Source organism: Mytilus galloprovincialis, chromosome 7 (genome assembly GCF_965363235.1).
Source record: "Mytilus galloprovincialis chromosome 7, xbMytGall1.hap1.1, whole genome shotgun sequence".
In the NCBI taxonomy this organism is placed as follows: domain Eukaryota; kingdom Metazoa; phylum Mollusca; class Bivalvia; order Mytilida; family Mytilidae; genus Mytilus; species Mytilus galloprovincialis.
In genome coordinates, this window is record NC_134844.1 from 73,859,009 (window position 1) to 73,876,451 (window position 17,443).

The 17,443-nt window shown below is 31.2% G+C and overlaps 1 protein-coding gene across 1 annotated transcript; it reads left to right on the forward strand.

Moving 5' to 3' along the window:
• The first annotated feature begins 433 nt into the window (after positions 1-433).
• LOC143083635 (uncharacterized) lies at positions 434-16,551 on the forward strand. Its single transcript, XM_076259911.1, has 9 exons — positions 434-1,104; positions 1,830-2,011; positions 2,787-2,863; positions 3,822-3,899; positions 8,475-9,636; positions 10,474-10,757; positions 12,009-12,204; positions 12,877-13,214; positions 14,388-16,551. The coding sequence occupies exons 1-9, from the start codon at positions 866-868 to the stop codon at positions 15,159-15,161; spliced, it is 3,330 nt and encodes a 1,109-aa protein (XP_076116026.1). The 5' UTR covers positions 434-865; the 3' UTR covers positions 15,162-16,551.
• The last annotated feature ends 892 nt before the right edge of the window (positions 16,552-17,443 follow it).

Here is a 17,443-nt window from a genome sequence, read left to right on the forward strand (position 1 = left end):
GCTGCATGTCTAAACAACACATTTCATATGGTGAACATTCAAATAAATAACATCATAAATCTATGCACAATTCAAAATATACAATTCATCCACTGCGTGTACTTGTCATATATTACACATAATAATATCAACAACAAAATTCTTATATAAGAATAAGTAGGGGCTGGTGCCTTACATTTTGATAATGACGTCATACTTAATCCGAAATATATAAAAGAAAATAACATTAAAAATCGCACAAGACCAACAAATAATAGGGGCTCCTGACTTGGGACAGAAACAACAATTAGGCGAGGGTAAATAATGTTGAAAATATAGCAAGTTATATGAACAACAAACCGATCAACGTCAGGCCAAATATAATATTCATAAATAAAGGAAAGAACATACTAGTTTCTGTAAACCATACGCTATATCTATAGCAGACTTAAGTATAGTTCTTCCTAAGGACCATGCAGTCGTATAACAAAGGGTGGTAAAGTAAAAATTTCCAAATTTCTTTATTTTTGGTTATTGACTTCCTTTATTATTTTTAGAAATACAAACAATTTTTTTTTTCTTAAAAATGAGGTTTGTAAAATTTTTTGGTCTAAACTTCCCATTACTATCCATTCCAGAGTACTATAAATGCATAGTAATGTGACCCACTTTTTTCATTTCCAATTTTTTTTTTGCAACTGTTAATAAGAAAGTTATAATCTGTATATATAAGAAAAACAATATTTTTTTAAGTTTAAAGAAAAAAAAGTAATGATAATGATCGTGAAATATGAAATATAAGACCTCAGAATATTGAATTAATCATCAGTGAAATTATCCCAATTACCTCCCTTAGAAGAATGTTTACATAGAGGGCGATGTTTTAATGGCTGCCAATGTTGATAAACAGACGACACACTGCCCATTGCAGAAGTTTGCTGGGGGGAGGTGTGGGTTTTCTGCTACATTTTCTAAAGATGAAGAACATGTGAAACTTTCTGAATGTACCAAAAACATTTCAAACCATTTAAAGTTTTGCAAGTTGCCAAGTGGCCACCAATCGAAATGGGAGGCAGACGTATCCAGTGAAGGACATCTCATATCATACAGATGTGGACTTTTTAGGTAAGAAAATAATAATTCTCACTTTGAAAAACGTTATAATTAATGTTTATTACTATCTCCTTTCAGTTAATGCTCTTAAGATTTTTTGAACTTCTCAAAAATAAAAATGTTCCCCTTTTTTATAGATAGTAATATTATTAGTAAATATATATACTTTTGTTTATGCTGATAGTGATACCTGTTATAGGCTGTGTTACATGTATGAATAGTAAAAAAAATGTCGGCTTAGAATGGTTTAAATTCTGAACATAAATAATTAGCAGCTGATATATTGATAAGCATCTGCAAGAATAGATAGGAAAAATATATTTATAACTACATTTGTACATGTACAATGTAGCATCCATTTAAAAAAAATTAAAACGTGCAAAACAATTTTGTTTTCGTCTACTTGCATGTAAAACATGAACCTGAATGTAGGGATAATAACTATCCTTGATAGACAAAATGAGATTTATATTCTTGAATCTAGAGCAAATTTGGAAGAATGTTTACATTTGCATGCCTAGTGACCAGGTGACCAACACATGAAGAAAGCTAAATGATGTTTAGCATGCATAACATGCGTAATGAGGTTGATAATCATACTACAGGTGTTGTTTTTTTTTGTGAACATGAAACTTGTCCTCAACATTCATTACAGTAGTACAAAATGTAAAGTTGTTGTTTTTTAATGCTTAAGCCAAGTTTAATTTTTCTTTATAAAAAAATATTTGATATTGTAGCTTTCAACCAGACTTGAAGGTGTGCCCTGTACATAGGTACAATTTAGGGCTGTTATGGAAACCTTCAAGGTCCTGTGCCAATCCAGACCATAAAGGAAATAAGAAAGTGACCAAAGTGGTGATAACAAAATTAAGCAGGAATTTATTCAGCAGAGAAGGCATCTTTATTCCTGTTGGAGCAGGTAAATTATATTCAAGTTACATTGCTGGATAAGTTAAACTGATTATAAATCAGACCAGTTATGAATGGTTGACTGCAAAAATGGGTGATACATGTACATTTGAAGTCTAAGCATGGTCTTTGTACTTTGACTGAATTGGAATACATGATTTTTTCTTATCATACATGTAACTGTACTTTACTGTCTTCTTGATAAATATGATAAAGAATTGGTTAATGAGGTTTGATGTCCAGTAGCAAATATGACATTTATATCAGGACAAGAACATGTTTACAGTTAATCATGTTAGTTTGTACTAGACTGACAAGCATGACATTTTGAAATGGATTTTTAACATCCTGAGAGGCTAGGAAGCAACCCTCAAACCAAGACTACAATATAAATATAAGGAGGTGTAGAATAACTAACATTCAGACAACTATCAACCAGAGTTTAAATGACTCAAAGATCAGCAGTTTAAAGGTCACATAACAGAACCATTTTATTTGATTTAGTTAAATACATGTTCAAGTTTTCCCATTTTATTCCATTAACAATTTCAATATGCTGAAAAAGGATATTTCAGGGGCTCTTAGAAATTGGTATTGTATATAATACATGTATAATGCAGATATTTAGCATAACTGTTACAAAAAGTTTCCAAAGGAAAAGTGAATTGTAACTTTAACAACTGCAGAGTAATTTATTATATATGTACAACAGTTGTCTATATCATATATATTGTATAGAAATTTAGATGCATTAATGAATTTGTTTGCCTTCATGTATATTTCAGGCTTATGTAGTTCATGCTTTGTAATCTTAAATGGAAAGTACAATGAGGAGCAGATAGAACTAGAAAATGTCAGTCCAGTAAGTTAATAAATATTTGTCTACCATAGAACAAATTTTTAAAATTGCAATATAATCAAAATATATTCATTTTGTCTGTTTGTTGTGGCATAGAGGACTTTTACCTCATTTTCATGGTCTGTCACTAATTTAAAAATACTGGTTGAATTAAATTATTTGTATGGAATTGCAAAATGTAATGTACATTTTTGTTTGGTAGAGATCATTTGACCTTGACCTCCTTTACCTTGATCATTGATTATGTTTATTTGATGTTGGTAGAATAACCTTTTAACAAACAACCCAATCATAATCAGTCTACACCATTAGCCACTAGAATAGTAAAAAATAAAAAAAAAGAAGATGTGGCATGATTGCCACTGAGACAACTCTCCACAAGGGACCAAAATGACACAGAAATTAACAATTACAGGTAACTTTACGGCCTTCAACAATGAGCAAAGCCCATACTGAAGTTAATTTGGAATGGTACATATTTGAAAAATTTTAGTTAGACACAAACACAAAATGTCAGAATATAGCCATTGTTTGTCTTTTGGCTATACATGTATAATGTAGTACATGAAATTGGGAAATATTTTTGTGTAGACTGCTTGGCTTGGTTAGTAAAGTAAACAAGACATTTTAGTGTGTAACACTTTTGTAACACTAATTTTTTTATCTATTTGACCACTAAGTACTGCTTGCCTGGTCAATACTAGCATAGCAATCTGGTTTTTTTTTTAAACCTGGTCTTTAAATAATTCTCTTGTTACAGACTGAGGTAGTTATGAATGATTACAATTTTCTAGAAAAGTCTGATTATTATTTGAGAATTTTAAAATGCAAGCAATCTAAAAAAAAAAAGGGGGGGGGGGGCAACATAAGACCATGGCATAAGTGGTAGCTTACTTATTTCTACTCTTTGACTTTAAACAATATGTATACACATAATAATATTTGAAATTTTATTTTGCAGGACTGTATTGATAAAGAAGAAGAAGAAAGTTTAGACCAGGATTCTGCTTTATATTTACTGAGACCAAGGAAACAGAAGGTAAACATAAGAACAATAGCTGTCAGACATGACATATATGCCATAAAGAAGTATTTGTTCATATAACACAATAGCAAGCTCCTGAAAGTATGAACAAAAGGATAAAAAAATAAAATCAGCTTATATAATCAATTCCTGAAAAATCAAAATAAAAAGGAATTTAAAAGAAAAAATACTAAGAAACAAATAAACAAATACACTCTTGGCCTTTGACATATTCAATACGGCTGTTCCTGGTCTTTGCAAGGTCAAAAATCTTGTAAATTGTTTTAGGCATATAACCATATATGTTCAAAATATAAACTTCATTCTTGGTTCCCATTATATTGTGCTCTTTATCATTATTTGTCACAAATTATTTAAGCTGTATGATTTCTTAGCCATATAGGTTCTAAAGTAAAGGCTTTTAAAAAAGTAATCATTTTGAAAATATAAAAATGAGAGAAAAAAATTACTATTAATGTTACATGTACATTTATCAGAGGTAAAAACATGATTTGCAACCTACAATCTAAATAAAATCAACTAGATATTTTAAAGAAGATGTGGTATGAGTGCCAATCAGATAATTCTCCATCCAAGTCAAATTTGTAAAAGTAAACCATAAAGAGGCTGTATTACTGTCAATTCCTTGATCTAGTACAGTTCTGTGTCAATCACAACACTGCTGTCATATTTATATCACAATTTGGCCAAATAACCATAATTATTATGTCTGTCCATCTTTTCCTGACCAATCCTTTGTCTGACCAAAAACAGTTTCTAGATATTGTTTGCAAAAAAATTATAAGAGAAAGCATTTGGTGTAGTAAGAAGAGCATACAAATCTTAATTGTGTTGTCAGGATGGTCAATTTGGATTTTAGAATGCAAACACCATTTAATTCTGGTTTAAATTAAGAAATAATGAGCTATATTTCAGAGTCCATTAATTATAATATATATATGAAATTGATTCAGATCAGATTAGATAATAAAGAAATACATTTATGACGGTGGTATAAAAACTTTAAATAATAAATACATAGTATTTCTTTATTATTTAAAGTTTTTATACCACCGTCATAAATTTTATGGCCATATACATGTATTGGTATCACATTGTCGTCATCAACATCAGCATCATTTGAAGAAACTAAATTTCCTGACAATAACTTTCGTTTAAGTGAATTGATCTCTATTAAATGGAAACACAAGGTTTGAAACCACAAAAGGAAGGTTGGGATTGATTTTTGGGGTTATAGTTCAAACAGATAAGGAACAAGGGGCCCAAAAGGGGTCAAAGTAAGCATTATATTCTAAGTTTCCAGACAATTACCTGTGTGTAAGTGTATGGCTCTTTCTGAAATTGTACCACAAGGTTCCATACCAAAAAAGGAAGGTTGCATTTGATTTTGGGGGTTATGTCCCATACTGTTAAGGAATAAGGGGCCAAAAACAATACTTTTCTTATAGTTATACTTTCAACTTTGTATAAATTGCTTATTTCTTGACTAATTTCAATGGGGTTTTGTTCTTAAATTCATGGGGTTCTTTAATTTGCTGAATTTAACCGTGTTTCAAGTTTTAGAATTTGGGCCTATTTTAAATTGGTTTACATCAGGTCCAAAGGGCCCAAAATAAAACATTGTTTGATTTCATTCAAAAAATGAATTATAGTTGTTTCTTTTATATGCCGAATCAAACCAAGTATTTTGATTTTTAATTTTGGGTCCTGTTTTTGAATTAATCTACATTAAGGTCCAAAGGGTCCAAAATTAGACTTAGTTTGATATTAACAAAAATTGATTTCTTGAGGTTCTTTGATATCCTTAATCTATACACGTAATTAAAATTTTGATTATGGGCCCAGTTTTTAAAAAGGTCCAATTAGGGGTCCAAAATTAAACTGTTTATGTGTTTGATTTCAACAAAAATTGAGTATATGGGGTTATTTGATATGCTAAATCTAACCATGTATTTAGGTTTTTTCATTTTGGGGACCCGTTATCAAATTGGTCCACTTTCAGGTAAAAAGGACTAAAACAAAACTTTGTTGGTTTTCATAAAAAATAAAATTTTGGGGGTTCTTTGATATGCCAAATCTAACTGTTTTTATACGACCGCAAAATTTGAAAATTTTTTCGTCGTATATTGCTATCACGTTGGCGTCGTCGTCGTCCGAATACTTTTAGTTTTCGCACTCTAACTTTAGTAAAAGTGAATGGAAATCTATGAAATTTTAACACAAGGTTTATGACCACAAAAGGAAGGTTGGTATTGATTTTGGGAGTTTTGGTTCCAACATTTTAGGAATTAGGGGCCAAAAAGGGCCCAAATAAGCATTTTCTTGGTTTTCGCACTATAACTTTAGTTTAAGTGAATAGAAATCTATGAAATTTTGACACAAGGTTTATGACCACAAAAGAACGGTTGGGATTGATTTTGGGAGTTTTGGTTTCAACAGTTTAGGAATTAGGGGCCAAAAAAGGGCCCAAATAAGCATTATTCTTGGTTTTCGCACAATAACTTTAGTTTAAGTAAATAGAAATCAATGAAATTTAAACACAATGATAATGACTACAAAAGGAAGGTTGGTATTGATTTTGGGAGTTTAGGTCCCAACAGTTTAGGAATTAGGGGCCAAAAAGAGACCCAAATAAGCATTTTTCTTGGTTTTCGCACCATAACGTTAGTATAAGTAAATAGAAATCTATGAAATTTAAACACAAGGTTTATGACCATAAAAGGAAGGTTGGTATTGATTTTGGGAGTTTTGGTCCCAACAGAATAAGGGGCCCAAAGGGTCCAAAATTAAACTTTGTTTGATTTCATCAAAATTGAATAATTGGGGTTCTTTGATATGCCGAATCTAACTGTCATGACTGTGTATGTAGATTCTTAACTTTTGGTCCCGTTTTCAAATTGGTCTACATTAATGTCCAAAGGGTCCAAAATTAAACTTAGTTTGATTTTGACAAAAAATGAATCAGTTAGGTTCTTTGATATGCTGAATCTAAAAATGTACTTAGATTCTTGATTATTGGCCCAGTTTTCAAGTTGGTCCAAATCGGGGTCCAAAATTAAACTTTGTTTGATTTCATCAAAAATTGAATAAATGGGGTTCTTTGATATACCAAATCTAACTGTGTATGTAGATTCTTCATTTTTGGTCCTGTTTTCAAATTGGTCTACACTAAAGTCCAAAGGGTCCAAAATTAAACTTAGTCTGATTTTAACAAAAATTGAAATCTTGGGGTTCTTTGATATGCTGAATCCAAAAATGTACTTAGATTTTTTTATTATGGGCCCAGTTTTCAAGTTGGTCCAAATCAGGATCTAAAATTATTATATTAAGTATTGTGCAATAGCAAGTCTTTTCAATTGCACAGTATTGCGCAATGGCAAGAAATTCTAATTGCACAATATTGTGAAATAGCAAATTTTTTTTTAATTAGAGTTATCTTTCTTTCTCCAGAATAGTAAGCAAGAAATATCTAATTGCAAAATATTGTGCAATAGCAAGATTTTTTTTTAATTGGAGTTATCTTTCTTTGTCCAGAATCAACTTAAATCTTTGTTATATACAATATACAATGTATATTCACTTTTTACTACCAACTGATAAATTAAAATAATCTTTACCATTCAGTGATAACAAGCAGTTTTTTTACTTCTTAATATTTTATGATGTATTTAAATGAGTAGTTATTGTTGCAAACTCCATTAGAAATTTTAATTGAGATTAGTTTTGGAATAAGGGAAAGGGAGATGTGATTAAAAAAATTGGGTTCAATTTTTCTCATTTGAAATTTCATAAATAAAAAAGAAAATTTCTTCAAACATTTTTTTGAGAGGATTAATATTCAACAGCATAGTGAATTGCTCTAAGAGAAAACAAAAATTGTAAGTTCATTAGAACACATTCATTCTGTGTCAGAAACCTATGCTGTGTCAACTATTTAATCACAATCCAAATTTAGAGCTGAATCCAGCTTGAATGTTGTGTCCATACTTGCCCCAACCGTTCAGGGTTCAACCTCTGCGGTCGTATAAAGCTACGCCCTGCGGAGCATCTGGTTTTTTTTATGTTTTAGTTTTGTTTTCAAATTGGTCGACTTTAAGGTCATAAGACTTCTTTTGATTAAAAAAAAATAGAATTCTTGGGTTCTCAATTATTATACCACTGCTGAAAAAAGTGAGGTATACTCAGTCATCAATACTGTTTTATCTCTGGCTCAATATGTATGTCCATCCCATGAAAATTTATTGTCCAATCTTTCTCAGGAACTACAATATAAGGATTTCTGAAATTTGGTTTCAGAGGTTATATAAGTCAGTTATACTGTGTGATGTGATTTGAGATTCATCACTCAACAACTTCCTGTTTACGAAAAACTTGTATAATTTCTTGCACATGATAGCTATATATATAGCAAAGTTGAAAATTTTCATCACATCTTCTCATGAACTACAACACAAGGATTTCTGAAATTTGGTTTTAAGCTTTATATTTAATATAAGTCATCTATTACTGTCACTCAACAACAGAAGATCACACTTTCACTTGTTTTTAGTTTTTTTTTCTACATTTCAGGGTGATCATCAATCTGAGTTATTTGATATGGATCAATCTCAATCAACAATAGAAGATTTTGATTCTCAAGTGTCAAACTGGAGTGATGCCTTAACCAAGCCATCAATTGAAAGTTTAAATGAGGCTTTACAAATACTTGGAAAAGGATCAATCAGCCCTTTGAAGAGCCAGCTTAAAACTCCAATAGATGATGCAAGCAGCAGGACAGTAAGGCTGTATAAAAGAAAAGCAGTTCAAGGTATTGATGCATTGATTGAATGTATAGCACCAGGCCAAAGCAGTAAGCTTTTCAAGCATATAACTTCACATGTCAGTAACAATGAAGATACAGATAGTCAGCTGACTCAAATGATTGTAAAGCTTTATAACAGTTCCGATAAAAATAATGAGAAGTTACAGCTGCTCTCAATGATTGCAAATAAATACTCCAAAACACAACTGCAGAATTTGATACCTGGACTTACAGTATGGCGTATAGATCAAGCCAGAAGGCATTTTCAGTTTTATAATAATGGGCCTGGCAGTTTCAGTGTTGATGCAAAAGAAAAACTGCACAGATTGAGAATGGATCCTGTTAAACTGGAACATGCTCTGGATTTTTTTTTTGATCATCAGTTTATACAGGTGTCATCATTTGGAATGAGAACAGTGAAACTAGAACAAGAGACTGTATCTATTCCACAAGTCATAAGAACCTCATGTAACTCTGAGTTAGTCAATATGTATATAACCATTTGCAAGGAGCAAGACTTCTCTCCACTGTCTTCTTCAACACTTTTCAAAATTTTATCTTCATGTTCAGCTGCCAAAAAGACAAATTTACGTGGACTTGATAATATTGCTGCAGATGGAAACACAGCATTTGACCTTTTGATTAATGTAACAAAAGAATTGGTAAACATGGAGGTATTAGACAGAGATGATTCAGATGAAATATTGTCAAAGCTAAAAAAAAGTAAAATCTACCTGAAAACAGACTATAAGCTTCATGTACAAAAGAACGATAGATGTGCTGATCACTGCATTAACTGGGCATTAAGTGATACGAAGGAGAAAGAGTATGCTGTAGAGTGTGACCACCTTCATGATCTAGTGTGTGACAGATGTAACCTGCTACCTGATGTCTTGCAAATGTTGATCGACAGAGTGAATAATACTTCAGGTAAGTGAAAAGTAAAAAAAAAAAAATATTGCTTGAGTTTCAAGTACACATGACTTGCAATGACTTACTGAAAATTCTGAATTGCTTTTATTATGGCAAAAATGTGACCAGTTTAAAATTGTAATAATTTAAAATCACAGTTTGATTTTTTTTATATGAATTAAACAGGATTTTTTTCTCAATATCACAAAAATTTAAATAGAATTTTAATCTAAAATTACAAAATCGCAATAATAAATGCACACAGTAATTCCTGAATTTACAGTAACACTGATAGTACATTTACACACAAGGGGAAAAAGAAAAAGTCACTATCACTGAGGGTTTTGATGGGGTTAAATGATTAAAGAATAATGCCCTTAAGAAATGAAGATTAGAGATTCTAATGCAACAACGTTTGTAACGTTCATTTTGATTGGATAACGTCACTTATTTACATGGCATCAATTGACAATTGATGCTATGGGACGTACGCGCAAGCGCAGAGGATATATGACAGATTTTAAATACATGTTTTAACGTTGTTTTCTGTCAGTTTCATTAGAATGGAGATAACAATATTGTATTTTAAGCTCTGACGGCATCAATTGGGGATTTGATGGTTGCAAATACCTGTTTACTGTCTCCTCTAATGGGTCGCCAGTAAACTTAATTTGCGACCATCAAATCCCCAATTGATGCCGTCGGAGCTAAAAATACAATACAGTTATCTCCTAAATAACGGGCAAAAAAAATGAAGATTAGAGAAAAATGCTACTGGATTTAATGAAATTTTTGGTGTGTGTGAAGAACATATCATGTTAAATTTAATTTTATATATGGATCTCTTATCAACAGAGCTAACCAATGAAGACAAAGAAGAACATTTAAGAGATGTTGAGGCATGTAACTACAAGATAGAACTTTGGAAAGCACATTTATTGAAAACTGTAAACCAAGATGAAGCTAGAACCAAAATTTTTGATGATCTGAATGAAACATCTGCTGTAATTGTTATAGACTGGGCCATGAAATTTCTACCTGCACTACATAGAGAAAAGATGACAGACTTCTTTGGGCAGAAAGGACTATCATGGCATGTTGCTGTGGCAATTTACAAAGATTCTGAACAAAACTTGAAGGTATTATTTATACTTGTACCTAATGTGATCTTTTTTAGGAATTACTGTAATATTGTTTTTGTCTATGAAGAAATAACATAGGGGGTAAAAAGGTAGATTTTGGCTTATAACTCTGAAACCAAAACATTAAGAGCAATTCAGACAGGGGTTAAATTGTTTTGCAAGTCATGAATTAACTGCCCTGATATTTTCAGATGAATCCGACAACTGGTTGTTGGGCTGCTGCCCCCGAATAGGAAATTTTTAAGGAAATTTTGCTGTTTTTGGTTATTATCTTGAATATTATTATAGATAGAGATAAACTGTAAACAGCAATAATGTTCAGCAAAGTAAGATCCCCAAACAAGTCTACATGACCAAAAAGGTCAGTTGACCCCTTAAGGAGTTATTGCCCTTTATAGTAAATTTTAAATAATTTTGTAAATTTTAACAAAATATTTTCCTCTGTAACAAATGGGCCAAATTCATTATAAATTGAGATAATTGTAAGAAGAAAGAATGTTCAGTAAAGTAAGACCTACAAACACATCACCATCACCAAAACACAATTTTGTCATGAATCCATCTGTGTCCATTGTTTAATATGCACATAGACCAAGCGAGCGACACAGAGCCTCTATTTTTATGTTATTTCGAATAGACTGAAAAAATTATACAGTCATTCCTGATAATTTTATTCTAAATTCTATTTAAACCGGCTAAAGTCATGAAAAAATGTGGATGACGTCCCAGTCACATGACATAATTATGTCGATGAGATGATCAACAAAACACGGTCAGCCAATCAGGCGTTACATCCAAAATTAAATTATTTGTAAATGAGAAGTATTGTGAAGTATACATGTTCCATTGAATCAATAAACTACTCCTTAAACTTTTGTAATGCAATACAAGTACTGTAAATTTCAAAGAAATCATTTGGTGTTTTTTTTTGCAATCCTTCAAAAACTGATAAACCCTACAAAATTATTTATTGCAATTACAGGAAATGCTTAAAAAAAGGCAATTACCAACATTAAAGGAATAAAAGTGAACAAACATAAGTTCAAAAAAAGTTAGCTTGTAGGAAGTGATCATAGAGGCATTCTACAAACATTTCAATTTATATATCATCAGGGAACCATTCTATTAAACTAGTGGACATCACATGTTCTGGGAATAAAACAATAAAATCATAATTTAATTTACAACCAGTCACATTAAAATATTTTATAGTCAATAATAATTATAATTATGTTCAATATTTTTCAGCATAACACGTTTGTCCATTGCTTTCACTCTGTGAAGCAGGATTGGTTTACAGTTGCATCAATAATGGAACACCTAATTTCTCATATGAAATCAGTCATAAGGTCATTAAAGGAAGTGTCTGTTAGATCAGATAATGCTGGTTGCTACCATTGTGGTCACTTCTGGTTGTCGTTGAATGGAATAAGTGAACGAACTGGTAAGTGTATTTGGGTGTTATTGAACAAAATTTGTATATGAATTACATCTTATGGCTGTTACAGATTCCAACAGAAATATCGGGAAATTAGGCACTGAATGAAATTAATTTTGTAAGTTAAATTATAATGACATGGGTAAAAGGGGTCTTCCTGTTCTATCTGAGTCAATTAGCCTGGTCACTTCAGCTATAATATCTCTAACCACTTGGATTCAACTCTATAAATGTGCATGTACATTTGTAGTTGTGTTGAAGATAGTATAATGTACATTTTGTACTAAATAGTGCTAAATTAGGACTGTCACATGATCTTTATTTCATGGTTCATTGATGTTTAGGTCGAACTTTGTTGAGGTGAAGTTTATATAACCTCAAAAACTAAGTAACTTTTATTCAGTATATTGGGGGGGGGGGGGGGGGGGGGGGGAGAAAATAGTGCAAACATTCTTTTTTTGTAAATACTTTCCAAAACAAATTTTAAAAAAAAGGAGTTGGTAAATGTTTTTGCATTTTTTGTATGTTATAGTTTTTGAGTGAAAGGATATTATTTAGATGTGCATGGCACATAATTATTTATACACCTCATAAATAACTAAATGACATTCCATGCTAAGCTCATACTTAACTTCAAGAATATGAGACATAAAATATATAAACCCTTTTATTTTTCAGGTGTTAGGATCAGTAGTTATAATTATAGTGAACGACAGTCAGGAAAGTCATATTGTGATAGCAAGATAGCTCACATGAGGTGCAAGATGAGGACGTATGTAGCTAGTGGTGGCAACATTCAAACTGCAAACGACATGAGAGCTGCAATTTGCAGTGGGAAGGCTGTCACAGGATGTCAGTTAGCTGTTGCAAAAATAGACACGTCAAAACATGAGATAAAGAGTCATAAATGGAAGGGTGTCAGCCAAATAAGTAACTTAAAGCTGCATGAAGATGGAAGCATAACTGTCTGGAAAGCGTATGACATCGGAACAGGAAAAACAATATCAAAAGAAGAGGTAATTTTAATATTTGTAAATGTCCAAAATAAGTAGACACAAAGTTATTCATTTACCTGTTTATATCAGCATTTATCTGTTGTCTGAGAGAAGTCAAATCAAACCAGGTCATGGTCATATAAAAAAAGATGTGGTATAATTGCCAATGAGACAACTCTCCACAAGAGACCAAATGACACAGAAATTAACAACTATAGATCACTGTACAGCCTTCAACAAGGAGCAAAGCCTATACCGCATAATATTATTAATTCGTATATTTTAACAAATTTGATTTGTTTAGGGATAGTCACATGTTAAACTATATTTTCGAAGGTATAGAGAAAACAGCGGATAGCAAAACGCATATTGACCTGCAAAAAGCATATTGCACGGTTATTTTTAGAACATCTAAAAACCAATATACTTTGTGACGTCATGTAATGAATTTCAGGATATTGTTTAACGTTTTAAAACACATGATATCTGTGATCCATTATTTGACGTAAAAAATCTTCAAGTACATAAGATGTAAAAAATAAAACCAAGTAAATGAAATAACAACTAATATGTTGTTATTGTCAAGGAGACAATGTAATATCTATAAAATTCCAACAAACATAAATGACGATTTTGATACAAATATGATCAGAAATTAATAATATAACAAATATAGCCTTTGTATGAGGTCAAAACAGGATATATCGACCCAAAGAAGTATATCGACCTCGGACTTCGTCCTCAGTCAACATACTTCTTTCAGGTTAATATATCCTTGTATAGACCTCACACAAAGACTATATTTGTATAGTATTGATATATATATATATATAATATGTAAAAGACTTAACCATCATGAACTTCAACAGTTTATTTATAATATTAATTGTTGATAGTTGACATGTACATGTAATTGTACAAATGTGAAGTATCAACATATTCATACTTCATATTTAGGTTTTACCCTTACCATTCTGTACATAAAAGTATATCCAAAATTTAAATGATTCTTGTTTTGTGTTTATTTGGGGCTTAATGCTATATTAGTAGATTAGAACTTAAACATTTTCTGTTGCAATTAGTTTGAGGTTCAAACTTAGTTTAACTGGACTAAAAGGGATCTGTGTCCCATGACACAATCTTTATGTATTTTAACTTCATTTACATATGAAATTACATGTATATTTGTTTTAGTTGCAGACATATTCCTGTGAGCAAAAGAGTACAGATATCATCATTGAGGAGGATTTTTCAGGTTCTGAGAAAAGTGGAAATATCAATACTAGCAGGAAGACTAACCAAAATGACAATCAACCTACAGATCTAGCTTCAAGTGATTCTCTATGTGAAGGAAATCCAGTGATAACAAATGAATCTTCTTACATGTTTAAGTGCCCAGTAACAGGATGCACTAAAATGTATATGAAGCACCATTCACTAGAAATTCATTTGTTACTTGGAAGGCATGAATTCAAGTTAGAAAGGAAATCCACATATGATGAAATCAAAATCCGTTGGATACAATTATGTAATGATGTATCCACAGATGTAAGAACAACCTCTGAGGGAGCATCTACTGGAATTCAGTCCAGTCCCCTCACTACTTTGTCAAAGGGATGGGCCTTAAAGAAAGACAAGAAAGCTGTTAGATTTTCCTCTGACTTAAAGAGTTTTCTCGCTGAAATGTATGAACATGGAGAAAAAACAGGTGAAAAAGTAACAGCAAGTGATGCTGCTGTGAAAATACGGCAGGCTAGGTTGCCAGACGTTACAAAAAGATTTCAGGTGAATGAATACCTTGATTCATCTCAAATAACATCATTTTTCTCAAGACTAACTGTAGCAGGAAAAAGAACAGAAACAAGAACCGCTAAACTTCTTGTAGACGTGGTAGATGATGAGGATTTAGAAGCTGTTTTAGCTGAAATTGAAAATCAGGAGATAAGAAACATTACTATGTCTGATTGAATGAAATATTTTAAACAAATGTATGATGAAGTATTATTTAGAGACAATATTTTTGAAAATGTGGTTTATTCATGTATTGCTCTTATGGTTCTGCATCTTAATCTCCACTTTATTTTTCATCTATCTGTCTAATTGCCAATATTTATTACTGATAGTATGGGTAGGATGTTTGTGAAATTTCACACAATTATTTACATAATATTGATGTGCATACAGATACATGTATAACATTTCAATGAAATTTGTTAATTTATTTTTGATAAAATCAGGGTTTTTTTTAAATACTTTTAGTAAAGAAAAATCCATTAGAATATAGGGGATGCTGCAGAAATGTTGCATATTTGTTTGGAGCAATGATTTTTTTTTAAAAATAAGTCAGGGGTGTAGCTAGACTAAAATGATGTGTACTTAACACCGGGGAAGAAGTCATTTGGAGAGGAGCTTGGAGTAAATGGTGCGAAATCCTGCATTGTCACAATTTTCTTGAGCTTAAAAGTACCTCACAAAAATCTTAATTTCACAAGTAACCAGTCAAAGTTTTGAAAATGATTGAATTTGAAAAAAAAAGTTATTTAGAGATAACTAATTTCTAATGAGTAGTGGGTTGTGTTTGATATCCCAACTTCCAAAACGTATATGTTATAATTGTGGTCTGACAACTTGAGGAATCGGCCATCTTAATTGTTTGCATCAGCAACGTAATCATCATGCTGATTCTGTAAATCAAAAGACTACACTAGTTTTCAGAAAGGAATATAGCTACAAAGTGATAATTTACATATATTTGTAACATACCTTTTTAATTTTTTTTTATTACTTTAAGTAGCTTTATTCTTACTAGATTTACCATACTTTTATTTTTGTCAAATTCCTGATGTGTACTTAACTGGGTTTTGGCGTATGGGTTACAACGCGCCTGTAAGTAAGTTTTGTTTATAATAAATCATCATTATTAAACGGAACTATTTTTGTGCTATGTGGTTATTTCAAAAAAGATATATCAAATTAATAACTGTCAAAAATAGAAAGTTTTGATAATTGGGGTGTGGGTGGGATTTGCAGTAAAATGTATTTCATTTGTTGAGAAAAAAAAACATCTTTCTGGGGTACAAGTACAAAATAAAATGAAATTCAAGTACTGTATGAAATGCTAGTATAAATTAAGTTAACATTTTTTGTGTCAAGAATTATATTCTAGCTACCACTTTTTTTTTCAAATTGGTGCACATGCCCATATACATTTACAAACATATAGTGCTTTGATTCTTTTAAGTAAACTTGATATTTATATTAAACATATCTGGTGTCATTTATAAAACCTGATTTAGTGATACATGCATATGTATATGTTAATAGAATTTCATATTATAAAAGATCAAACTTGACTTAAGTTTCGTGTTGTTGATTTTTTAGAAGTATAAGTTAGAGTAATATGTTTGAGACGCTGTAGTTTTGGTTCTTATAAGCAAACTAAATTTCCATGTCTATCTAAATTAGAAATATGGAAACTTTTTTAGACACACCCCGACCAAAGAGCAAAAAACAGCCTTATACCATTAATGTGTCTTCCAAAACAGGTTAGAAAACCCTCTTGAAAACTGTGTTCAGCAAGCACCAGAACAACAATATATATACTAGTTCAGCAAATTAGGCATCACACTAAACTCTGAAACATATTAACATGACTAATGAACCAATATCATTATAAAACACAATAATAACAAAGGCTAGATATTACTGACTTGCAACAGGCGCAAAAATGTGGTGGGGTTAAACATGTGTTGTGAGATCTCAAACCTATACCTCTAGCATATGTGGAATAAACAAATACACAGATCTATTTGCACAGTAAAACTTATTTAAAGAAGGTAAAGTCCAATGTTCAAATGGGTAACAGAAGAAAATAAACAATTGACAATGATAAACACCAATTATAATATGACGACCTATTATCGTCAACCAGTATATTCAAAGTATATATCTTCATAAAGCACAAGCGCATAAATACACAACGTGTCACTTATTTATCATGATTTAAAATACTACTTGTAGCAGATAATCTAAATTTTCAACATCAAAACCCAGTTTACATAGGCAAATACTCAGATACAATGTAGTTATTTATCTCTATATATTCTAATGCCAAATAAAAAAATCCGTCCATTTCAATTTATGTTGAGTGGTAAATTTTCATTAAACGAAAATCCAGAGAAAAGATGTTATCAACTGCATGGCTAGGAAACAAGGTGACATTATTATGTACGTTTTGGTAAACAAAAAAA

What these genes read in the sequence shown, in the direction of transcription:
- LOC143083635 (XM_076259911.1), top strand. Translation starts at nt 866, where the DNA reads ATGGCTGCCAATGTTGATAAACAGACGACACACTGCCCATTGCAGAAG. An exon ending in TACAGATGTGGACTTTTTAG is followed by an intron (nt 1,105 to 1,829) that starts GTAAGAAAATAA and finishes TTGATATTGTAG; the next exon opens with CTTTCAACCAGACTTGAAGG. An exon ending in CAGAGTGAATAATACTTCAG is followed by an intron (nt 9,637 to 10,473) that starts GTAAGTGAAAAG and finishes TCTTATCAACAG; the next exon opens with AGCTAACCAATGAAGACAAA.